The sequence below is a fragment of the Mesocricetus auratus genome, unplaced genomic scaffold, assembly GCF_017639785.1.
Source record: "Mesocricetus auratus isolate SY011 unplaced genomic scaffold, BCM_Maur_2.0 Super-Scaffold_100013, whole genome shotgun sequence".
In the NCBI taxonomy this organism is placed as follows: Eukaryota; Metazoa; Chordata; class Mammalia; order Rodentia; family Cricetidae; genus Mesocricetus; species Mesocricetus auratus.
In genome coordinates, this window is record NW_024429196.1 from 37958916 (window position 1) to 37985496 (window position 26581).

General features: G+C 44.9%; 1 protein-coding gene across 1 annotated transcript in view; it reads right to left on the reverse strand.

The window, feature by feature from the left end:
- Positions 1-2421: 2421 nt before the first annotated feature.
- LOC121143533 (rabphilin-3A-like) overlaps positions 2422-26581 on the reverse strand; it is a 59440-nt gene continuing 35280 nt past the window's right edge. Inside the window, exon 2 of the mRNA XM_040755611.1 lies at positions 2422-2687. Within this exon, the coding sequence (XP_040611545.1) occupies positions 2618-2687 (70 nt within the window). The 3' untranslated portion in view covers positions 2422-2617. The remainder of the gene's footprint in view (positions 2688-26581) is intronic.

Consider the following 26581-nt stretch of genomic DNA (forward strand, 5'->3'; position numbering starts at 1 on the left):
CAGTGAAAGAACTGTATGTGGCTCAGGAGGAATGTGGCAATGAGTTCTTGGGTGTTTTCTGCTGGACCTCTGTTCCATTTGGATGGACCCGTTACCCAACAGGACATCTTTATGGGAAGTGAACAGTTTTCTGGTGCCATCTCAGCCTCTGGCTGCTCTCAGGACAATGACTGTGCTTCTGGGGTCAGTGAGCACAGGCTAAGAGACATGCTGGTTTCAGCTTGAAAGGAAGTTCAAAGGACAAGCCATCCATGAAAGTCTGGGGTCTCTGAAGGGCTTTGGGCCTGCAGGGTTGGCATGGGCAGACAGCCTGCTGGGAATTACTTTATAGTTTGCACTCAATCTCTTTCACCTCTATGTAGCCAAGGATGACCTTGAACTTCCTGCCTCCAGCTTCCAAGTGCTGGGATTTCAAGTGTGCACCACAGGCCCAGCTTATGAGGTGGTGGTGTAGGAACCAACATCCCTCATCTGGGCACACTAGGCAGGCACTCTACCGGCTGCACCATATCCCTAGTCACTGTTTATTGACCTGAATGAAAGATTAAGATCACAGTTGTTTCCAACATTTTGACACTGTGACATGATGCTATCATCCACAAAGTTCATTCTTGAGGCTTGTACAATCAAGTTAAAAAAAAAAAACCTCGACAGGCAGTGGTGATATAAACTTTAATCCCAGCACTCAGAAGGCAGAGGCAGGTGGATCTCTGTGAGTTTGATGCCAGCCTAGTCTACAGAGCGAGTTCTGGGACAGCCAGGACTGTTATATAGCAAAACCTTATCTGGAAACAAAACAAAACAAAAACCCTCATAATACTTTAATTGCATTTGTGATTTTGTGTTGAGCCACTTTGATAGCTAGCTATCTTCATGAAAAGTACAGTTTAGTGGGTTGCAAACTTGTGCCAGGCTGGGAAGAATGAGAATAATGGAGAGATATGATTCCTAGTGTCTTCTGTCCAGATGCCCCTTCTGTCAGGGGATGTGCCAGCCTGCCTCAAGGACTCACTAAGCATCCATCACTGGGTACAGAGTAAGTCAAAACATGTCTTACAGATGTCTATGTCAACCGTGCATTGTGGTGCACACCTTTAATCCCAGCACTCTGGAGGCAGAGGTAGGAGGATCTCTGCCTTTAAGGCCAGCCTGGTCTACAGAGTAAGTTCCAGGACTGCCAAGGCTACACAGAGAAGCCTTGTCTTGCAAAACAAATAAACAAACAAACACAAAAAGAATATCTATGTCCAGGTTTTCACTCATGTTAGGAATCTAGAAGCGCCCATGCGCTCGTGCACGTGTGTGTGTGTGTGTGTGTGTGTGTGTGTGTGTGTGTGTGTGATGAAAGCAGAAGGGGAACTAGGAAGGAACTGTGAGAAGGCTCACTGGGTGAAGATGCTTGCCACCAAGCTTGAAAACCTGAGTTCAATCCCCAGGTCCCAAAGAGTGGAAGGAGATGATGACTCCTACAAGATATCCTCTGACCTCATACAAGGGCTGCGGCATGTGAACACATACGGAGTAAATGAAAGTAAAAAGAAACAAAGCTCCCCCACCTCCAACAAAAAACCAAGATGGGCATCACCTCAAGAGCAATAGCACAGGTTGGTCTCCACGTTCATGTGTGCACATGGTCACAAGTACCTGTACATACATGAACACACACAATAAATAAGTTAATAAATGTCTTAGAGAAAGAAGAGGAACAGTGAGTGGGGGGATAGAGACAGGGGAGACAAGAATGGACAAGAGAGGCTAATGGGAGAATAAAGAAATACCAGAATCTAGATTTCAGCTACACATACATAGCCATGACATGAACCCAGAAAGAAGGGCTGACTGAGGGAGGGAAAGGGACAGCATGAGGATGGAGGAATGAACTAGGGCAGCAGGGGGCACAGACACGAGTGAATGACACATATGTGTGAAATGTCAGGGTGGAGCCCATCAGCAGCCTCTAGGTTCCTTCCAGCCTCCCTCTCAGTATTTTTTAGTGAGGACACACACCTGCCTCAGGACATGTATGACGAAGGAAACTGAGGCTGCTAAGAGCACAGCCCCACTTTCTTTTTTTGTTTTTGTTGTTTTTACTGCTGCTGTTTGGCTTTTTGAGATAGGGTTTCTCTGTCCAACAGCCTTGGCTGTCCTAGATAGACCAGGCTGGCCTCAAACTCACAGAGATCTGCCTGCCTCTGCTCCCAAGTGCTAGGATTAAAGATGTGCATCACCATTGCTGGAAAACTCAGTCCCACTTTAATTTATTGTAAGACTTAGTAGGAAAACTGAAAAATCTGGAATTAGTGAGGTGTGGTGAGGCACACTTGTACTTCTAGTACCTGGAGGCTGATTGGGAGCTGTCAGCTTGAGCCCCCTTAGATACAGAGTGAAATTTAGCCTATAAATAAACAAACAAACAAACAATGAACTTCTGCCAGATGTATCCATGATTACAAAATGGCCAGTTGGATGGCTCGAGGTCTAGGCAATGGCCAGGTCTCTGCCACTGCCAGCTAAGAAATTGCTGCAACGTTTTTCAGAGGAAACCAGAGTGAGGGTTTTGGTTTCCATGCAGGTTGAGCAACTTCCTCCCAGGGCATTCAGAGCTGAACAGGCCCTTTCAACATGGGCAGTCCGGTAATACCAGGGGATGTGACTGGGCTGTGGCATAAACAAACATCTCCAGGCACCTGTAAGAAAACACAAAGCAAGAAAGAAAAAGTTAAAACTCTCAGGCCATTGAGGCTGTCCGGCTGCCTGAGGTCAGTAACACAGGGAATATAGAACTTGAGGCCAGGTGTGTGACTCAGCCTGAGGTTTATATACACACACCCAACAGTGCAAAAGAGTTCTCTGAGCCTACTTTCCTCTTCTTAAATCCCAGTCTCTGCCTAACTCTGGTGAGTCCAGTGAGTGTGTACATCTGTAAAATGGGTATGATAACTATACCCTTATCAGATACGGTGGCCGAGATGCTGCCCAGCACACTGCACAGCACTATACGTGCCAACTACTTTTTTTCTTTATGAGTCTGCACCTATAGTAGTTGTTTTCCTTACTGATGACTGAATCCAGGGCCTTATGGCTGCTAGGTAAATACTTTACCTCTGAGCCACATCCCCAGCCCCCTTTCCACTTTTTGGTTTTTACGAGACAGGGTTTCTCTGTATTGTTTTGGAGGCTATCGGTCCAGCCCGGCCTTGAACTCACAGAGATCCGCCTGCCTCTGCCTCCCGAGTGCTGGGATTAAAGGCATGCGCCACCACCACCCGGCTTCCACTTTTTATTTGAGACAAGACTTCATTGTTTCCCAATCTGGCTTTGAACTCACTCTGTAGTATAGGTAGATATTGAACTCAGAATCCTCCTGCCTCAACCTCCCAAGTTAGCTGGAGCAACATGCTTATGCCATCTTGCTTCTATGCTGTGCTCCTGAATTTAACACTAGAGCAGCCTTTCTTAAGCTTACTTTGAAAACAACCTCACAGAAAATTTGCTAGGGGGCTGGAGAGATGGCTCAGCAGTTAAGAGCATGGGCTGTTCTTCCAGAGGACTTGGGTTCCATCCCCAGCACCCACATGGCGGCTCGCAGGTGTGAGTATCTCCAGTTCAGGGAACTCAGACTTTTGCTGGACTCTGCAGGCACCAGGTACACACACGATGCACAGACATGCAGGCAGACAAACATTCGTACACATTAAATTAAATTTAAAGGCTTGCCTGAACTCCAAATCATCTTCAAATTGGCTAAAGAGTGATTCCTTCCCATATTTGCTTTCTCTGTTTATTCTTTCTCCATTTGTCAACGTGGTTGTCATTATTTTGGCTGGAACATTTGAGTATTTGACCTCGGGTGTTTGATACTTTATCTCTAAGGATAGGAGCTTCTCTCACATAACCACAAAGCTATGATCATGTGCAGCAATCTCAGCATTAATTAGTCCTGTGATCTGATAGTCAATCCACACTCAAACCTGACCAGGGGCCATAATTATCTCAGACTAGAAGAACTGATTCCCCCTTCCCCTTCAGTTCACACACCAGGCCATGCCACAGTTGCCATTGATCTGGAATGGCTCTTCAGTATTTTCTTCCACATGGTGGGTTTTCCCTCCTTTTATTTTATTTTTGTCAGTATTTTGCTGTGTAGCCCAGGCTGACTTCAAACTCTCAACCCTCCTACCTCCACCTCCTGAGTGTGGGTTACAGGTATGTATGTGTTGGGCCTAAGAAAGGCTCGGATGTGAAGCCCAGTGTAACCTCCTGAGCCTGGCTAGAGTTTGGCGACCTGTCTCTAACCTGTAACCTCCACGTGGGGGTGACTCAGCCAGATCTGCTGCAAGATTGCCCCCTGCCTAGCTACCTGCCAGCTTGGTGGAATACTATTGGCCCTTACTCCTCAGGTCACCTTACCCCATCCTAAGATTCCCATCCCTTACCTCAGCCCTATGTAAGTTCCTGCCTGTTGAAATAAATAGCGTGAGATCCTGCTTTGACAGACTCCTGACTTGATAGACTCCTGACTTGACAGACTCCTGACTCAGTGTGTATCCCCCCCCCAGAACTAATGGGGGAAGGGTCTGAGTCATTCTGTGATCATTTTGGAAGAATGCAGTTGTTAGCATGCTTCTCACATGGGCCTGCCTAATTTGTCTCTTGTGATTAGGTTCAAATTAAATTTGGGCACAATCGCTACATAAATAATGCGTTCTCAGTGGATCATGCTGGGAGGCGCATGATGGCATGATGTTACTTCTTCAGGAAGATTCTTTGAGACTATAAACATCCTGTCTATTTCAAACTGGTTCCCAGTGAATTCTACAACAGACTGGAAGAACAATCCATCATGCAGGTGCTCATTATACACGTGTAAGCTTTCACCAAACCTTCTAAGTGCTTCCTGTTGCCCTCTGCCCCCCCCTTCGGGACCTTGTGGGCTCCTTGTGCCCCTTGCTTGCTCTTCAGAAGGTCACATGGAGCAGGACTCCACAAATGCTCTGCAGACCAAAATAAACATGAGGAGTGTAATCTCCCCCAGGGCAAATGCTGCAACAGTGGATTTCAGAAAGATTTCCTCTCTGGGTAGTTGGGATGGGGCCTCCAAGAACACAAATAGGCTTTTCTACCCAGTGGGGAGTTACACAAAAAGAACTCTGAATGGCTGTGTGTGAAATGGAAGGGAGATGGGGAAGGAGAAGGGAGGGAGGCAGGATGAGGGGAGAGATGTGGAAGAAGGTATGTTTTTGGAAATCCTCATCTGTTAGCACCATCCTAACAGGGATGCCAAACTAGCTTAGTTCTAGAACATCTCTACCTGTTTGGGACCTACACCTGGGCTGAGTGGTGCCTACAGCTGTCATTTTCCAGACACAGACCAATGGACTACGTTCATGTCGTAGCTTTTGTCAGTGTGACACAAACCTAGACATATCTGGGAAGAAAGAATCTCAACTGAAGAATGGCCTCCATCAGACTGGCCTGTGGGCAAGCCTGTAAAGCATTTTCTTAATTGCTAATTGGTGCAGGAGGGTCCTACTTCTGTGGTCAGTGTCATCCCTGGACAAGTGGGCCTGGGGTCTACATGAAAGTAGCCAAGGAAGCCACAGGGAGCAAGCCAGTAAGAGTTCTCTCATGGCCTCTGCTTCTTTTCCCACGTCCAGGTTCCTGTTGTGAGCTCCTGTCCTAGATTCCACCGATGATGGACAGGAACATGTGAGGTGAAATAATTCCTTTCCAGCCCAAGTTCCTCAGGTAATGTTTATCCCAGCAACAGAAACCTACCTAGGACATTCCACCTGGGCGTATCTCTGTGTAAGAACAGGAAACCGAACCCTTCCCTGTCCATCTTCTTATGGGAAGCTCTTGAATTTCTTGTGACTGTTTTCCAATGTGCTGCATTCAGGATGACTTTCTTGTTCTAGAAACCAGGCGTGGAAGTGTAGGAATGCTTCTGTCACTGCGCTTACATGAGCATGTCTGTGCATATCTTTGCAATGCACACAAGATATGCACCCGTGTGTGCGTGTGATCTCATCCTAGGTGCCTGCTGAGCTCCTTTGACTTTCACTTCATGGCTCCTTACTCAGCCCTCAGCTGGGCCCAGCTTGTTCACTTTGGCAGGGATTAGGAGCCCAGTTTTGAAACAGGTCCTTATCAGATGGCACCAGGTATCATGTGGCAATAATAACAGGACAAGCCGGAGTTTCTCTGGGACAAAGGGTGGAGCAGCTCTCTGTGGTTGAGATTACAAAGCTAACCAGACTGTCCCACCCTCTGTGAGGTAGGGAAAGGAGAGGAGAACTGGCCATGAGAGAAGCAGTTGCTCAGCTGGGAGCACCCGCTGACCCCATTTCTACCCTCAGAGGATGCCCCTGGGACTTTCCCCTTAGAGTATGCACAGGAGACCGTTTTGGAAACTTCTTGGGATCAGCAGCTGTGCTGGATTCCTCATTCTCTCAGGCTTTAACCTCAAGCCTGGTTCAAAGAAGTTGTTCATTATTTTTAAAACAGAATCAAAGGTACAGGACATTTAATGAAAATTTAATACAAAGATAGCTGTCACATGTTTGAAGTGAAGCCAACTGAAATGAATACCAGTTGGAGGTGTCACTTAGTGGTAGGACACTTGTCTTGTATGCTTAAAGCTCTGGGATTAATCCCCAATACTGCAATCAATCAACCAATCAATTGAACATCAGGGCATCTTACTGCCCATTCTTGGCTTCGGATACCACTTTTCTTTATTCAGAAATGTAGATTTCAATGTCCCTGGGTGTTACACACGTCAGCACTCTTGCAGCTTAGCACTAGGTTCCTGTCCGCAGCTGTGGAGTACTTGGGGCCTACATGCCATTTCTTGGTGACAAATCTTCCTCACCATCTTCTGTCCTTGGATCTGCTTTTGGATTCTTCCTCCTGCTAGCTTCCTCTGGGCCCTGAGCCCTGAGCCCTGAAGCTTTGTGGGCACCTGAGCAGCCATCTTTGTCTTGACTAATGTTCTGACTGTGCAGCCAGATGGTACTCTCCTCTTAGGCAGAACTGACATCACCTCTAGCAACCTCCAATCTTCTGGGTTCTCTCTCCTGCTCCTCCAGACTGGTAATTCTAATTTTCAGGTTCCTTGGGAATCACAACCCTTTGCCTGGACTTGGTGTCATACTGTCTCTGTCTCTGTCTCTCTCTCTCTGTCTCTGTCTCTGTCTCTCTCACACCCATATTTGAATTTATGAACAGTTATTTTTGCATCATTGTGACCATAGTACCTGGGTAAAAGAAGACAAACATTTATTTTGGCTCTAGATTTCAAAGGGACAAGTCCACCATGGTAGGGAAGTGCAGATCAAGGTGGCTGAAGCGTGTGACAGATGCTGTTCACATCACGGCAGACGAGTGGGAACCAGGGTCCTGATACAGCTTTCTAGTGACACCTCTAGTGACCTCATTTTTCCCAGTGACATTCTAACCCCCCCCCCACACATACACAAAGGTCCCTCCCCTCCATCTCTCCGTCTCTCTCTGAGACAGGGTTTCTCAGTGTAGCCCTGGCTGCCCTAGAACTCACTCTGTAGACCAGGCTGACTTCAAATTCACAGTGATCCCCCTGTTTTTGCCTCCCGGAGTACTGGGATTAAAGACATGTGCCACCACTGCCAAGCTAAACATTTTTCTTTATTTCCTTTTCTTCTTTTGAAATGGCTTTTTCTTAATAGCCGTTATCAAATTAGATAAGGCTCATAACACAGGCTAGTTGTTACAGTTTGAGCTTATGAGGCAGACAACTCTCTACACACTACCTATGTGTTTGTACAGTGAACAATATGTATAATGCATATATGCACGTAAAATGGTGTGTGGTATGTGTGGACGGTGTATGTATTAGGTGTGGGGAGAGTGTTGTCGAGTGGTGTGTGTGTGTGTGTGTGTGTGTGTGTGTGTGTGTGTGTGTGTGTGTACATGTGGAATTGTTAGAAGACATGGTGATTTTGCTCGATTGCTTTTTGTCTCTACCAGCAATGTATGAGGATCTCTATATCACTCAAAGAAATAAAACAATGCCATATAGACTGTGGATGTGGTTTGTGTGTGCTAAGTATGTACAAATGTATAGTATCATGTGAGTGTGTATATGTGCAGTTAGTGTGTGTTCTGGATGGTCTTATGTAAACTTGACGCACAAACTAGAGTTATCTGAAAGTACATATCTTAGTTAAGAAAATTCCTCCATGAGAATCCAACTGTAAGGCATTTCCTTAATTAGTGATTGATGGGGGTGGGCCCAGTCCATTGTGTGTCATGCCATCCCTGAGCTGATGGATTTGAGTTCTATAAGAAAGCAGGTTGAACAAGCCAGAAGGAGCAAGCCAGTAAGCAGCACTCTTTCATGGCCTCTGCCTCCAGACTCCTGCCCTGTTCGAGTTCCTGTCCTGACTTCCTTTGGAATGAAAAGCAATGCAGAATTGTAAGATAAATAAGCCCTTCCCTCCCAACATGTTTTTTGGTCATGGTATTTCATCAAACAACAGTTACCCTAATTAAGACAATGTGGGTGTTGTAGACAGTGGGCATAGGGTATATGTTTGTACATGGTGTAGTTATGTATGTGATAAATGCTTATGCATGCGTATATGTAGGTTTGCCCAACATTTGTATATGTGTAATGTGTGGGGTGTGCAGTATGTATATGAGTGTAATACATGTATGTATAGTGTATATGTGTAATATGTGTATATGTAATGTGATATGAGCCTACAGTCTTCCGGAGCGATGGAAAAGTATTGAAACTAGAGAAAAATGGTTGTACAATGTGGAATGCATTGTCAGTGAATGGTACCTTTTAAATGGTTCACTGAGTCAGAGAAAGTTTAATGGAGGGAAGAAAGGAAGGATGGAAGAGAGCGGGGGAGGTATGTTATATAGGACCTGTAAGTTTCCATGAGTTTGAAGGAAATCATGTGGCCACTTGAAAAACGAACAGTCTGAGTCCATGGTTATACGCTTTCCTCTGAGGCCTGGAAGCTCTATCATTTAGCCTCTGATATGGAGTCATAAGCTATGGTACCAGCATGTGATACAGTACAGTGGTATGTCTTTGACTTTAAGGAAGCAGCCCCTTCAGTGATGTCTCAGGCAGGCATCTTCAGAACAGAGCTCTCTGCTTCCATGGAAGACTCAGCCTCAGATTTTGGTATCCATGTCAGGGCTCAGGGCATCCTGGGAAGAGTGTGTTCACACCTGAAGAGTGTGAACAGCCCTAGGCTACAAGTTCAAGAGTACAAAAGGATGGAAATCTTTCTGGAAGTACTTAGGTATGCAAGTCATATTTTCCCAGTTCTTGGCAAGATTAAGATGCAGATTAAAATATATCTAGATAAGCAGAGGCTGGGGATGTGGCTCAGTAGAATTCTTGCCCAGTATTCACGGATTTAGTCTCCTGCACTGCAATGTGGTTTGGTGGTACATGTCTGTAATCTTAACATTCAGGAGGTAGAGGCAGGAGGATCAGAAGTTCAAGATCATCTTTGATTACATAGCAAATTTGAGGCCAGTCTGGGATGTGAGATCTTGTCTCAGAAACAAACAAATTAAGCATGGTGGCACCTATCTCAAGACTATCAAGAGTCAAGAAGCAATGAAAGAGACAAAAGCCCCAGCATGGATGAAGACTGCAGCTGCCAGTGGGACACACATGTTGCATGTTTCCACTTAGCACCTGGAAGGTGTCAGCATATGTCCTTTGATGGTACTTTTTTCTTTCAAGAATAGCCTAGTTGGTAAGTCTACAACCGGGATGGCTTAGAAATGCCCATGGCTGCCTGTCCAGCTGATGTCTCTAGCCAGGATTTCCCAGTGCCCATCACGAGTGACAACACATGCCTCTTAATCAGGGCATCAAGTGATTCTGTCAACATCACTGCACTTGTTGTTTTACTGCATATCACCCCTTTGAGGCCCACTCTGAGCTTCCTGCCAGTCCTTGGCTCTTTTCCAAAGGCCTGACTAATTTCCTGTGCTGAAGGTCCCACCTCCTTATCAGGGGAGCCACAAGTTTAGGGAGTCTGAGCCCAGTTTCAGAGTGTTCCTTCCAGGCTCTTTGCAGCCTCGGGTTGCTCAGTGCTCTAAGAAGAGGGCTTGTTGGATAGATAGGAGACCCAAATTCAGGCCTCAGTTCTGCCTTTACCCCCCAGTAGACGTGTCTCTGTGAAAGACAATAACATTTCTGTATCTGTAGAACAGCAATCACAAACGGGAAGCCAAAGAAGGAGTCCTGGCCTTGGAGCTGGCTGCAACTACATCCAAATCTGAACTCTGCTGCCCCTGGCTGGCAACCTGGCAACCTGGTCTTTGAAGTTGTTTTTTTTTTTTTAACTGACTATAAAAAAATGTCCACATTTGCCAGGCAACGGTGACACATGCCTTTAATCCCAGCATTCAGGAGACAGAGGCAAGCGTATCTCTGTGAGTTCAAGGTCAACCTGGTCTACAGAGTGAGTTCCAGGACAGTCAAGGCTGTTAAACAGAGAAACCCACAGGTTGACCTTAGATTTACTATATAGATGAGGCTGGCTTTGAACTCCTGATCCTCCTGCTTCCACCTCCTGAGTGCAGAACTACAGGCAAGCACCAGCACACCCAACTGGAAAACAAAAACAACACAGTCATTTGTTTTGTGTAGATGTGTGGTACTGAGGGGTTTGAACCTGTGGCCTTGTGCGTGCTAGGCAAGTGCTCTGCCACTGAGCTGCATCTCTAGCCACTCCCACCCCATGCACTTGATTTGAATTTTTTTCAATCTGGAAAAAGTTGGAGAAATACTACAAAAAGCATATGGATACCCTTTCCCCAGATTCATGTGTTATTAACATTGCCTTTCATTTGCTCAAGCATTTTCTCTCTCCTCCTCCTCCCTCCATCTCCCTCTGTCTCTCTCTCTCATCTATTTACCAGCAATTTATTGAACCGTGTGGAAATAAGCTACAGACATCACAGCTCTCACTGTAAGTGCCCTGGAATAGAGGGCAGGCTGAAAGCAGTGTTTACTACACGCTAGTCAGCACTGGGCCTAACCCTTAGCTTGGACTTTGACTGAAAAACTGCAGCCTGTGGGCATAAATACCTTACAGTTTTCCCCACAGTCTTTGAGTTGAAAGGCCAAGGCTAAGGTGTTAACTGACATAATTCTGGGTAAGTGTCTCATCCTGACTTACTCATGGCTCTGTCTTGCTGTGTCCTCACATAGGAGAGAGAGGGGGAGGAGGAGAGGAAGGGATAAGGAGAAGGGAAATAAACAAAAGAGGAAGAGGAGAGGGGGAAGAGAGAGGAGAAGAAACTGAGAGAAATATATACATACAAAGGGCAGGGGGAGACTGTGCTTTGAAGTCTCTTATACCTTTCTGGCAAGGACAACCCCATCAGGGCCCAACCCTGTGGCCTCATCTAAGTCCTTTTTCCTCTTAAAGACCTCACCTTCAATATCATCACATTGGGAGTTGAGTCTTCCTTTGGGGAGACAGAAACATTTAACACACAATTGCCATAGACAAAATAATAGAATCCCAAACCCAGCTTGTATTCAAACTCTCCAATTACCTCACAGTCTTCCTCACAGATACTTTATTTGGTTACTATGTCTCTCTGGTCATCTTTCATCCATTTCGGAGCCCTTGAAAGATGACCGGTCTGACAATACCACTATAGAATATTCCCTCCTTCTGTGTATAATTTGTCATGTGGACAGTTTTTAACTCCCTGAGCCAATTTTCTTGCAGAATGCCCTTATGTATGTATTGACCTGTTTGTTTCTAACCAGATACTGGTTACATCTCTCTGATAAGAATGCGATCTGAGTGTCATGGATACTGAGCAAGAGGAGACTGGATTGGTGTTTATTCCAGTGTTGGGGATCTAGTCTGATTGCTTGGTTAAAGTAGTACCTCCCTGATCCAGTGTAAAGGTCTCTCTGCTTCCCCTTCCCAATATCCCTTAGTATACCTACACATCCCACTTTAATCCCCTTTTACCCAATGGCTCTTTTTGGATGGTCTTTATTGATCTCAATTGTTCACTAACATGAGCTTAACTTTTCATTTATCTCAGCAGCTTGACAGTTTTCCTAGACAAGGTCTTGTGTAGCTCAGGTTAGCCTCGAACTCCTTATACAGTGAGGGATAACTTTGAACTGCTATGTGTGCATACAATGTGAAGGCAGGTGTGCAGGTGGCAGAGCTCCCATGTGGAGGTCAAAGGAAAACCTCCAGGTCAGTCCCTGATTGAGACAGCCTTTAGTTGATGCTGTGTGAACACCATGTTCATTGGCTCCTTCACTTCCCATCTCAGCATAGGAGCGCTGAGATCACAGACATACTGTTTTGCTTTACGTGGCTTCTGGGAATCTAAACTCAGGTCTTCATCCTTGAGACTGTGATAACTCCCTAACCCCTGAACTCTTTTTTTTGTTGTTGTTGTTTGTTTGTTTTCAGGCTAGCCTCCAGCTTACAGAGATCTCCTGCTCTGTCTCCGGAGTGCTGGGATCAAAGGTATGCACCACCACTTCTGGGTGGCTCTTGAACTCTTGAACCTCCTGTTTCCATCTCCAGGTGCTGGGATTATAGGTGTGCACTACCATGCATGCCTGGTTTATCTAAGTCTCATTATTTCATTGGCTCCATGTTTCATTGCACACAATGTAGAATACAACTTAGCTTGTTCACTCTTTGCTGATTATTATTTAGGTTCTTGTTATAGGTGATGCTTATTTTGGTATTGGCAATACTGACTTCATGAAAGTCTTTTTACTGTCCACCTGTTATCCCCTCCTTTGAGAGACATTCCTGGAAGTGTACGTTCAGTTCTGTTTTTCATGCATGCAGACAGACTGCTCTCCAGAAATATCACACAGTTCACACCTTCAGTGAATCAGCTGTAAGGGAACAACAGCTCCAACACACATAGAAACAGACCAGTCCAGATGGCAGGGCATTTCACAAGAGAGCTGGCCCAGGCACTTTAGAGATAATCACATCTCAAAGACCTACCTATGTACACACCCACACATACATTTATGCTTGCATACACATACAACACACAAGACATAAGATATAGTAATTTCTCATATAATCCAGAACTCCAAATGAAAGGTGCCACATTCTCAATTTTATCCTTGACTTTATTTTATTTTATTTTTTTAAGAGAAACGCTGGACAGGGTCAGGGAGACACCTTGGTCTATAAAGTGGTTGTCTTGCAAGTACAAGGGCCTGAGTTCGGTATCCAGAGCCTATGTTATCAAAGCACATACTTATAAAGCTAGTTTTAGTCACAGAAATAGTTAGGGGTAGACAGGCATGCTTCTGGGGCCTCACTTGCTTGGTGAGTCCAGGACAATGAATGACTCTGGCTCAAAAGCAAGAAGAGCAGCACTTGAGGAATAGTGCTTGAGATGAACATACACACTTGTAGCTAAACACACACACACACACACACTCACTCACACAACCAAAATGCCTTTTTAATTAAAAAGAAGAATAACACTGGTGACAACTTACCAAGTGGGCCTTGTGCCTCAACCATAGATAATGTCCTGCAGTTTGAAAAACACCAGCATGATATTGTGGTTTTTTTTTTTTAACTTTCTCTCTGGATCTGAGGACAAGGAAATAGTCTGTGACCCTTGTTGGGAGGAAAAGAATAGACTTCCCTCACCTTCTCTACCTGTGTGGCAGAGGTCACCCCTCCATAGGCCCTCCCCACTTTGAACATCTTTTCATTTCTCTTTTTTTTTGCCAATCTAATAAGTCAATAACTCACCCTGCCTTTTATAGTTCATCTATGTTGCAGTGAGAAAGCGCAGGTGAATTAGTTACTTTCACATCTTTGCCATGAAATACCTGACCAAAACAATGGGAAGGAAGATGAGTTTTGCTCATCATTCTAGAGGATTCAGTTCAGTTCGTACTTTGTTGGTCCCCCAGGCATGAACAGACTGTCATGGCAGGAGAAATGTGTGGTGTAGGAAATCTGTTCTCTGACAGAGAAGAGCTAGAGAGATACTGGGAAGGAGCTAGTAACAAGTTACTTCCCAAGGACCCATCCTCGGTGACCTGACTTCCCCAGCTAGGTCCCTCCTCCTGAAGTTTCCAGAACTTTAAAAAAATAACCCTGTGCTAGCTAGTTTCATATCAACCTGACACAAGCTAAAGTCATCCAAGAGGAGGGAGCCTCGATTCAGAAAATGCCTCTATAAGATGAGACTATAGGCAACCTTGTAGGGAGTTTTTTTTTTTTTAACTAGTGATTGATGAGGGAGAGCCCAGCTCCTGGTGGGTGGTGCCACTCCTGGACTGGTGGTCCTGGGTTCTATAATAAAGCAAGCTGAGCAAGCCAAGAGGAGCAAGCCAGTAAGTAGCACTGGTCCACGGCCTATGCATCAGCTCCTGCCTTCAGGTCCCTGACGTTTGAGTTCCTGTCCTGACTTCCTTTAATGATGAACAGTGATGTGAAGCATAAGCCAGATAAACCCTTTCCTCCCCAAGTTGCTTAGGTTGTGGTGTTTCCTCACAGCAATAGTAACCCCAATAAGACACACTCCACCAGCTGGGAACCAAGCACTTAGCACACAAGCCTGTGCAGACATGTCACACTCAATCCATAACAATGGGCAAACAATATCATCCAGTGTAGCTCTAACAAGTGACATGCCTAGATTTCCCATCTAAGCTAGGTGACTTACATTGAGTTATGTAAACTTCGTGTACCTCTGGCTCCTGCTCTCTAGAATAAGGGCATTAACAATCTCCCAGATTTGTGGCAAGAATTCAGAGATTGTTACATAAAACATTTTGGTGTACATTCCAAAACCATGCTTCAGAAAACAACAGTGTTTTCACTGGCACATTGCCCCTGCTTTGGGGGATGGAGTGTAGGTTTGAATTTACTACCCCGGGGAAAAGGAGTCTTTGGGTACCATGTGGCATGTGACCCGTGGAGTGCTGGGAATTAATAGCTGCCGGGGGCAGGGACACTTCATAGACAAAGCTGAGATCGCAACTGTCCTGGAAGGAATGAAGATATGCTCTAAAGAAACTCTTGTGCCTCTCCTTTTGGCTATCAGACTATTGAAACAATGGACCCTAAAAATTGGAATTTCCTCAGGAATCTCATGCTTAGACCACCATTCAGAAGAAACTGGAGCTATGACAATGTTGGCTCAGTGATGGGCAGGTTCACACATTGACTATTTGCCCTCTACATAAATGCAACCTTATATCTGAACCCCTAAATGGTGTTGGAGGGACCTTTGTTCTTTTTTCCAATGTGATCACACTGAAAACATCACCTTTCTCTACTTATCACTGTTGTTTGTCTCTTTAATTGTCAAGATGAGTACGGATGGCTGGGCCTAACTTGTTAGGGCTGTCAGGACCGAGGATTTGACCCTGACAACCTCAGTAGCAAGACCAAGAGGGGAGTAAAGATGTGTTGTCTTCTGGGAGCTTAATCAAGGAAGAGTGGGGACGAGGGGGAGAGAAGAGCCCATCGGAGATGCCCTGGCCAGATATGCTTTCTGCATATGCTGCAAGTAGCTAGTTGACCTTGTTTGCTGCAGTGCTTGGTGACCTCTGTTCCATCAGGTCCTGTGGAATCCTGAACCACTTCTCCAGGGATGGTGCCTGCCTTCCCTCTGGCTTTCTATTTTTTCTGTGCTCCTTGAGGTTCCCATCTTTTAATTCCTATACATGGGCCAAGCTCTTGCACAAGGGACACCTTAAGAGAGCTGGGGAGATGGCAAAACTCTGACTCACAAATGCAACTGGCCACTGTGTCGTGGAGGATGCTGGCTTCATCAGAACCTTAGTTTTCTCATGAAGTATCATTTTCCTCCTGGAATCCTGGTCCTCTGTGCATTAAATCTTATGGTCAGAGAGTTCTCAGTGGAGAAGGAGAGCTATAGTTTTCCAGGGGAAATAGGAATGAAGGGGAAGAAACATCAGCAACTTAGTGAGAGCATCTCAACATAAAAAGCCAAAAGAGGGCCAGGAGCACAGCCCGGGAGGAGAGGATTGGCCCCAGGGGGATAGCTTTTGCCTCATGTGTGGGCAGGCAAAAGGAAGAAAAAGAAGCGTTGCATGTTCTTATGAAAGAGATGGGCTCAGAGGCTATGAGGGGCGGACTGCAAAGGGGCTGTCAAACCGCCATGGTGTTTATGGGCCTGCAGGCTAGTACCAGCCTGGGAGTCTGCTCCTGATCTACATGCCAGTGCTCTCACAGCAATGTGTACAGACTAATCTTGGTGAGACTGGTAATTAGAAATGAGGGCCACTGAGATCTAAAGGCACTTGCTACCAAGCCTGACCACCTGAACTCGATTCCTGGGACCCCTTATAGAGGAAGGAGAGGACCAACTCATTGAAGTTGTCCTCTGAACTCCACATGTGTGCCATGGAGTGTAAATACATGTAAAAAGTGGATAGACAAATGGGGCCTGGCAGTGCAGCCCTGTTCCAGCTGTGGGGGAGATTGAGGCATGAGGATCATGAGTTTCATGCCAGTCTGGACTGCAGAATGAGTACAAGCCAAACCTGGAAAACTTCTCTTGAGATCCTGTCATAAAATAAGAAGTAAGAAGACAATGGGGAGTGTAGGTCAGTGGTGGAGGACCCTAGCATGTGTAAGGCTAAGATGAAGTAGAAGGCAGACAAATTATAGATAGCAACAGGTAAATCACGGAAAGGCACTAATGTCCCAGAAAGGGGTAAAGTATCAGGTTGGTATCAACCAGGCACATTCAGTTTATGACAAGTAATACAACTGTGAAATCATGGATAGAATAATGTCAAAATAGCTAACACAGAGCCTTTTGTCCTGTTCACTTCTTTTTCTGACTTTATTCTGATAAAACAACAGAAATCTACAAATGAAATTTTAAAGTGTTTTTGAAATGTATTTACTGTGCTAAGCACTACTGTAATTCCTTTAAAAATTGGCTCATGCCAGGCAGTGGTGGGGGGCGCACGTCTTTAATGCCAGCACTCAGGAGACAGAGGCAGGTGGATCTCTGTGAGTTTGAGGCCAGTCTGGTCTACAAGAGCTAGTTCTAGAAGAGAAGCCACAGAGAAACCCTGTCTCAAAAAACAAAGACAAAAACAAAAGCAAAAAGTGGCTCATGAAAAAAGATGCCATGTGACAGAGTTCAAGGGGAGGGGCTTTTTATTAAGGGAAAAATACCATAAAAAGGGCAAAGCAGAGAGAGAGGACTGGCCTCTGGGGACAGGAGCATCAGGAGAGAGGAAAGAGAGGCAGGGGACAGGGGGAGAGAAACAGACAGAGAGAGGGAGAGAAAAAGGGAGAGGGATGGGAGGTGGGCAGGACCCTTTTAAAAGGGAACATATTGAACAGACACAGGTGGTGGGTGCTCTTAGTGGCAGCAACTGAGGGTGTATCTTGTCAGAACTCCAAAGCCAGGCCAGTACAAATGCCTAAATACCAATAACTATGTTTAGCAGTGAGTCAAACACCCGAGGTTGACCTCTTGCTTACAGGAACTCAGACACAGACATGCATGAATGCAGGCACACTGGCTTTGCTTTCAGCTTTCTGCAGCTCAGGCCTATTCTATGGTGTAAACTCAAAGTCAGGACATGACCCTGGACTGTCAGAGAATAGTGATGCTGAGACTTCTAAAAACCTTCAAAAGCTACCTGGGTGTTGAGGGAGGGAGACTTCCTCAGCCTTGTGAGGATAATCAGATGGAAGTCCTGTGACTAATACACACTACAGGGCTTTAAGAGCTGCGGGGATGACTCAGCCACTGAGACAGATGCTTTCTCTGAAATGAAACACAGAGGACTAAATCCTATTAAGCATCCTTTGAGTGGCCCTGGAGGAGAGATGGCTCCGGTGTCTTTCAAAACTGCATGAGCACAATGTCTGTAACCAGGCAGAGTCTCCTCCCTCTGGGAAGTCTGACTTTCTGCAAACCGAAGTTCTCTGGGAAAAAAAGTCACACCCGAGTTAAAGACTCTATTACACGAGGAGGCTGTGGAGAAGGCTCAGTGGGTAAATTATTTGCAGCATAACCATGAGGATCCCAGACTGATCCCCTGTAAGAAGCTGGGCTTTGAAGCTAGGGAGGCAGACAAGAAAATCCCTGGGGCTTGCCTGCCAGCCAGGATAGTCCAGACTCAGTGAGAAACGCTATTGAGGAAGACACCCAACATTGGTCTTCATCCTCCATGTGCATGTGCACACAGTTTGTATACAAAGGCCCAATACTGAACTTCGTGCTTGTGCAGTTAGAATGCTACAGATCAGAATCAAAGCATCTGGCCTACACCGAGTCCTTTTGGAAGCCCATTCATTGCCCTTCCTGTGTCTGTCCTAATATAACTGTGACTACCAGAAACTTCAAAATGTGTTCTGGAAGGCCAGTAGCTTCCACCAATCTAAAAGCCAAGAATCTCATCAGATAACAGCTGTTTCCTACACTTTTCTGTGACCTGCCTACCCAAGGTCCCCCAAAATACACTTGGCAAATGCCTTGACTTATATTATTTGTTCTGTAGCCAATAAGATGTAATGTAATCACTTCCATGGTTCAATATGTATTTGGAAGCAATCTGAATCCATGTTCATGGGCCATGATCATCTCATAGCTGGCTTAAGAATAAATACATCTTATTCCCTTTGAGATGAGAGCAATGCTTTGCTTTGCATGCCCCTGTTTTACTTTCTTCCTCAGGAGAACTTGTCTGAGTGGAGGTTCATCATAACCTGGTCCCTCTGGGTAGGAGATGAGCAGCCTGGGGAGCCTAGAGGCTTCTCAGTGCCTTCCAGGGACAATGTCTCTACCTCCAGTTATGTCACAGTTACTCAATAGCCATAGATGGTGGACAAAGAAGGTGAGTGCTGAATGAAGGCACCAAACAGAAAAGCTGAGGACCCAGCATTTACTACACCTCTTTTAAGAAAACATTTTATTAGTGTATTCTAATTACACACAGTAACTGGTTTCATTATGACATTTTCCTATGTGTACCTAATGTATTTTTAATCTAATGAATTCTTAATCGTTTTTACTCTCTCGTGTCCCATTCCTGCCAATCCCATTCCTCTCCCCACTTCTTTTAGTTTCATATCTTTATCTTATATTTTCTTTTTTTGTGACCCCCCAGGAGTTTCATTATGGTTGCTTACAGGAGTAAGGGTAAGGGGCTATTTGCAGTAGTGTGCGTAACTTACCAATGATTCCACCATTGAGGAAAATGTCTCTCCTCCTCCAGTGAATGTTAACTGCCTCCAAATCCTCAGGGAGGGTGGGGGCTCATGAGTTCCCCTCCTCCTAGCCAACACACCACTTTTATTTTGAAGTAGGTGCTGTCTGGGATCATTCCAGGTGCTGGCATCCCAGAATCCTGATCACAGGACACAGCCTCTCAGTTCCTATAGCCTGCAGGGTTAGAGGTGAACAGCGAGAACAATGATGTCCCTTGTTGCTAATGGAATCAGCCTGAGTTCTCTTCACTGGTGTGTGTTGCCTTTTGCTAATGCAATTCCAGGCTTCTTCCAGCGTCTGAGAAAAACAAACTGCGACAAACCCACTTCCCGCTTGTAATTTGTCAGCATTTCTCCTGCTTGGGTAAAATCCAAAGTCTTCCTGGCCTACCCTTGCTTTTTAACTGTATCCTTTATTGTAGGAATTACTTTTAAATTGGCAGATAAATAAATGTATGTATCTGTGGGCCTGGATGGCTCAGGTTTATCGTCCCAGCTACTGGAGAGGTGGAGGCAGGAGGATCAAAGGTTCAAACCTGCCTGAGCTACAGAGTGAACTCAAGACCAGCCTCGAGAACTTAGTGAGACCCTGTCTCAAAACTAACAGTGGAAAGGCGACTGTGGAAGGAGCCCACTGGCAGAGTACTTGTCTAACATGCACAAAGCTCTCAGTTCAACCCCCACTACCAAAATAAGTAAGTAAATAAATTATATTATTGACCCCACAGATGACTTGAAATACGTTACATCTTTCAACATGTTCTACTTTTTCCTGTTCCCAGTTAGGCCACAGGCCAACATAGCTACTACAAGGAAATTCTAATGTCTTGGTGACCTTAGCCCATCCTCTTGGCCTTGAAAATCCCCACCATATACCTCTCCATCCTCACCTGACTTATGCTTCCCATTTTTCTCAGCTAGGTCTCTTTCTTCTAGAAGTTTCCTTTATGCACTCTGACACAGGCAAGCATCTCTCCTTCATATTTCCACAGAAGTGTCCTGCTGGGTTCCCACTGTGTCTAGACCATATTTTCCTGTCCCCTTCCCCAGCTGCCCATCTTGGAGAGGAAGGGTCAGGCCATCTCTATCCCTGGGTCTCCAGCACTGTCTCGTGTTGTCTGCCACATATCAGATGAGTGACAATATTTGTGACTAAATGTTCCTCATGTCCATCTGATTTTGATAGTTTTGCTATTTTAGATATAGTTGTCTGCTCCCCCTTTTTATAGCACTTGCTGTCTACTGAATGTGGCCAAGTGACTCATAGTTTCTCCCACTAGAAACTGCCACCCACTTGTGCCATGCACAAGGCAGCCTCCAGTCCCCCAGCCCTCTGTACATGAGCTAAGCCTCTGTGATACTGTGTAGGAACCCAGATGTTACAATGAAAGCTGAACTTTTCCATAAGCAACATGAGTAAGTAGAAGTGTGTTTAGGACTAAGAAGCAGCAAGTTACAACTCTGTGCAAGGATGAGTATTCCTGTGAGGGCCACATGCGAGGAATGGTGGTAAGCAAAACCCGAGAGTTGAAAGACGATGAACGGGAATGGACTGGAGGGACCAGATGGGAATGGAGAAGTAGGACTTGGACATTGATGGAGGGGCTGAAGAAACAGGCTCTAAGGGCCAAGTGTGGTAGTATATACCTATAATCCCAGCACTCAGGAGACTGAGACAGGTGGATGGTGAATTCGGAGGTCAGCCTGGGAAACAAAGTGAGAAGTTGTCTCAAAACAAACAAATAAACATTAAAGGGTTCCAACATTATTCAAACTTTTGGGTCTAGAAAGCAGGAGTGCAGTTGATGCTATTGACAGAGATAGGGAAGGATAGAGGAACTATGAGAGGTATCTTGTTTTCTTTATTTAGAGAGATGAATTGAGTGTTGGATTGGTTAGCAGACTCATTCAAGTTCTGAAGCTCAGTTATTTAAATAAAATTGTAGACAACATCGATCGTGTGATTATCATAGCCAAGCATTTTACAAAGCTAACTCCCTGAATGCTTACTGTAAACTGGAAGGTAGAGTCTATTATTCTCCCCCTTTTATAGATAAGAAAACTTGTCCATGTTCACACATCTGTTATAAATGACAGAAATGGGATTCTGCCTGGGATCTGGGACCTGATGCCCTTGGCGTAGGGATATTGACTTAAGAAAGGGTTTATCACTCTCAGGTGACTGGAGAGTGGGCCACACAAGGATGTGATGGGAGCCTTGAGATTGGATGCAATTGTCGAGGTAACAAGCAGAAGAAAGAAGCATGGCATGTGGCAATGGAAGAGTGAGAGCAGGCAGAGCAAATGTTAGAGGTGGGAACTAAGCCCAGCAGCCATGGAGAGGGAATTGGCCTAGTTAAGCATCATGGACGAGAAACGCAAAGGAGAATCCTATGCTGCATTTGTGAGGTAAAGAAAGCAAGCCGTTTAGAGCCATGGAGTGGTTAATTATTTATTGACTGAGCTACTAATATGTTTTCCCATATAATTAGCCATCTCTAGTACAGGAAGGAAAATGTCAAGGAAGCAGCTGGGATGCCAGCAGCATCATTTGCAGAACTGTACTGAGGATCCACATACCAAGCAGAAGGAAAATCTGTGCTGTGGTTTCCATGCTTCAAAGATGCGAGTCTGTGACATACAGGTACCATCATTAAGGCTGCCTGAAAACCCACAGGTCATCCTTCTATCACAGCAAAAACTTCAGAACCACAAAGGGCCACAAATTGCCATTTCGTGTGAATGGGCCTTCTGTGACAGCCTTGACTCTCTAGCATCCTGGGGTCACCAATTATTTAGATCTCACCCCAAGCTCTCCTTTCAGTCTCCAGCACCTGATGACAAGGATACAGTCACTGTGCTGGCTCATTTGGTGTTAATTTGACACAAATGAGGTTCATCAGAGGGGAGGAGCTTCAGTTGAGAAAATGCCTCCCTAAGGCCAGGCTATAGGCAAGCCTATAGCTCATTTTCTTTCTTAGTGATTGATAGGATAGGGTTCAGTCCACTGTGGGTGGGGTCATCCCTGGGCTGGTGGCCCTGGGTTCTATAAGAAAGCAGGCTGAGCAAGCTGTAAAGAGCAAGCCAAGAAGCAGCACCCTTTCATGGCCTCTGCATCAGCTCCTGCTCCAGGATCCTGCCCTGTTTGAGCTCTTGTCCAGACTTCTTGTGGCAATGAACAGCACTGTGGAAATGCAAGTCAAATTAACCCTTCCCTCTCCAACTTGTTTGGTCCATGTGTTTCCTTGCAGCAATAAAAACCCTAACAGAAACTTCTGCCTTCCGAGTTCTGGGATTAAAGCTGCACACCACCGCTCCCTGGCTGGAATTTAACTCACTTAATTTAGTTCTTTTATGTTCTTCAGAAAACCAAAAGTTCATGTGTCTGCAGGTGTTTGTCCTATGTCTTACTTTCCTGCATTTTAGCACTGATCTGATATCACTTGCATAGATTTGTGTCTTAGACAACAGATACAGGAAACAGACACACTTTTTAAAATATTGTGAACAAACACCAAGAAAGAATGAATTCAGCTTTAGGGAAAGGCCCTTTTGGTTCTGGACTTGTTCACACTTGATTTCAATTCAGGCTTCATTGCAGCATCATTTGAGGCATCCGGCAAGTTCTTGCTAAAGTTCAATGTCATTTCCTATTGCAAAGCTAGTAGTTTACAACACAAATTTATTCTCTTGCAGTTGCAGAAGTCCACAGATTATCTTCAGGTCATACCAGCTGTTGGTAGGACAGTTTTCGGACTTGTAGAAGTGGAAGCCACCTATATTCCTTGGTACTTGGGCCTCTCTTTTATCACTAAGCCTCTTGATTTTGTTCCAGCATCTCCTAGTATTAACTTGACCTTTTATCTTGTGTGTGTGTTTGTACACAGATGTGGTATATATGATGTGTTCATATATGTGAATACAGAAATGTTCATGGAAGACAGAGGATATTGTTGATCTTTGTTTTCCATGTTATTTGAGGTAGGATCTCCTTTTTGCAAATATATACACCAGTCTAGGTGGCCTGTGAGCTTTTGGGAATTCTCCCATGTCTACCTCCCATCTTGGTGTTGGAGAACTGAGATTACAGACTCATGAATAAGCACTGGGATTAATGTGTCTGTTTTACATAAATTCTCAGGGTTGAAATTCAGGTCCCCAGGCTTTACAGCAAGTACTTTACCCACTGAGTATCTCCTCAGCTCCGACCTGACCTTCCTAATCCCCTCTTATAAGGGATTACATGTGATGATGCTGGGCCCATCCAGATAACCTAGGACCAACTGCATCTCAAGATCTGTTGTGGTAGTTGTGAACTTTAAAAAAATTAATTTGCTAAGAGCACAAAATGATGGGCTTTATTATGGCATTTTCATACCTATGTTTTTGTACCTGGTTCACCCTCCTTACTAGCCTCCCTGTCCTTCCTCCCCCATAATGGTCCCTTTTCTTCCCACAAATAGTCACCCTTCTGTTTTCATCACATCCACATCCACATCTAGAATCCACATCTGAGGAAAACATACTTTTTTCTTCTCTTTGCACTGCCCTTTCTTGTTACCATCTCTTGCCTTCCTTTAGACCTCTTAATAATGCCCACAAATGCTCTGTTTTTCTTGTTAGGTAGTGTAGTTACAAGCTCTGGCAATTAGGGTATGGGCATCTTTGGGGACCTACCCATTGCTGTTATTGTTGTTCTTTCAAACTCGATGACGATCAGAAATAACTTTGAGAATAGTTAGTTCCGTGTTATAACCAATTCTTATAAGGCAACTTCTCTGAGACTTGTGGATAATGTCAGAGTCTCCTCCTCTGTGCTCCCACAGTTGTCTGTGCTCACCTCTTACTGAAGACCTATGACACACCTCATTACAGTTAGTTATGAAGATTGCATCTTTCCCGCTCTGTACAGCTCTGGAAAGCAGGGACAGTGCCCTGTTTATTTTTATGTCTCTTCCTGATACCAATACATTGTCTGACACTGGCAATTATTTAAAAAAATCTGTCCTGAAGATAAGATGAAACTATATAGTTTTCCACCTAGCTCAAACACATGTTGCAAGAGATAGGAGAGTTTTTTTGTTTTTTGTTTTTGTTTGCTTGTTTGTTTGTTTTTGCTAGCCTCACTGCATCTAAGAAGTTAGGAGATTACCTATGGCTGTCAAGTAAACATCTCTACATTCCCTAATGCTAATGGGTGACTTTTCCTGGGGAAGACATAAAGGAATGTCTAATAAGTAGAGAAGGCATCAACAGACCAAAGAAAGGATTCCATCCAAGTCTGACTTAGTAAACCAATAAGCTTACTGGTGTTACTGAACAGAAACATGGTTGACTCAAAGGTAGCAACATAATTGGGAGGTCTCCTAGGCAACTTACAGGCAGCTTCATCGCTGAAGAGCCCCACCATTATATTAGGGAGGGATTTGTGAATATCCAGTGAACACCTCATGAAGATATCATGAGCTTCCTGAATTTTGTGAACCCTGTGAACTTCCATTAGACCTGATCTCTTCTAAAGGTCTCACATGGGTCATCACAACTGGTGATGGGCACATCCAACCCTGAGGAGAGAGCTATTCCCCAGGGAACTGGTTGACTACATTTCATCCAGTGTAAAGACAAATGCTCATAAACAGTGAGAACCAACACCACTGTCCACATCTAAACTTTTGCTACACACTTGTCCTCTCCAGAACAAAACTGTACATTTTCTAAAAAGCAAAACACCAAATGCTGATCTCCAGAGGCTCTTGGAATAGGAGTAGGTGAGAGGAAGACATTCACCACCATGATGGTTAATACTGAGTGTCAACTTTCAGGATCTAGAATCACCTAGGAGACAAGCTCTGGGCAGGCTGTGAGGGGGTTTCTAGATTGGGTTCACTGAGGTACATAGACCCACACTAAATATAGGTAGTACCATACTTCTTGGATGTAGATGTACTGCCTTCTCAAACTTCTGCCTCCAGGATGAACAACAGATGTCTGACCTCGGGGGAAATGGACCGTTGGCTTGCATTGCATATCCCCTCAGTGGGTCATCATTGCTGGCTACCAGTAGCATTTGCTTCTGATTCAATGACAAGACAAGGGACAGGCAAGAGGCCAAATGGTTCTGATGGCTCTGTGGTACAGGATTCACTGTATTGTTTAACTTGCTGTCTGGCCCTGTGTAAGTCATTCCTTTTAGTCTCTGCAGCTATTAAATGCATGAATCACCTCCATAGATGCCAAGAAATTCAATGACATTGTGTTCTAGTTATTAAAGTAACGGAGGTTTTTTTTTTTTAAAGAAAAACAGCTGCTTCAGTTATATCTGTCAGACTGCCATAAGACTAAAGCCAAAGACAAGACCTGATGAAACTTTGATTCCATCACTTAACCAGAATTCTGGGGGCAAAACTTCAATGATGCATGCTGTTTAAAGTGTGTTTGTCCTCTCCACAATTCAGGCTCATTTTCAAGTTCATCTATGATGGTGGGAACCCTGCTTTCCCTATATGTGCATACAGTGTGACTTAAACCAGTGATTTGCCCTTTGAGTATATCTCAGGTATCCAGTGCTCCTATAGCCAGAGAGACTTTTTCCATTGCTGGTAGCTCAGTACTACAGACTAAGTAAGTTATGAAGAAAAGAAGTTGTTTGGACTCAGCTCACAGTGCTTGCTGAGAAACAAAGTGGAAGGCTGTATCAGATGATGGCCACATTTCTGGTAAAATCTTTAGGTGTTGCAGGGCATCACATGCAGAGAGAGAGGGGGGAGGGGCACGGGAGGGAGACAAAGAGAGAGAGAAAATATATGTGCCAGATGGGTTCCTTAGTCTCTCTTGTTCTTCCTCTTTTTCTTCCTTTTCCTGTTCTTCCTCTTCTTCTCTACCCTCATCTTTCTCTTCCTCTCCCAGGGTTCAATCATGGGGCCCAACCCAGGGTGCAGCCTCTAATCCTAGTCATCTCCCAAAGGCCCCACCTTTAGGCACTGAGTGAGTCAGGCTGCTTCTACTGCTAGGCACCTGGTCACAGGGATTAATTTCAGTATCACCTTTCAAAAAGACAAGTCCCTGAAGTCACAGAACCCAGCCTGACTGTAGTCTCAGCCATAGGCCAGCTTCAAGCTGACCTCCCACAGAATAGTCCTCCTAGATATGAGGAATGAAGAGCTGAACCTTCATAGGGAATTATGACCATGTTTGCTGGGTTATGAATGCCAGAAGTAGGGTCATGAGTTGACAGCAGTCACGGTTAACTTACACTCATAACAAGGGGCTGAATCACCTGCAGATGCAAGAGACACGGTGGGTGTCCCAAGCCCAGCATC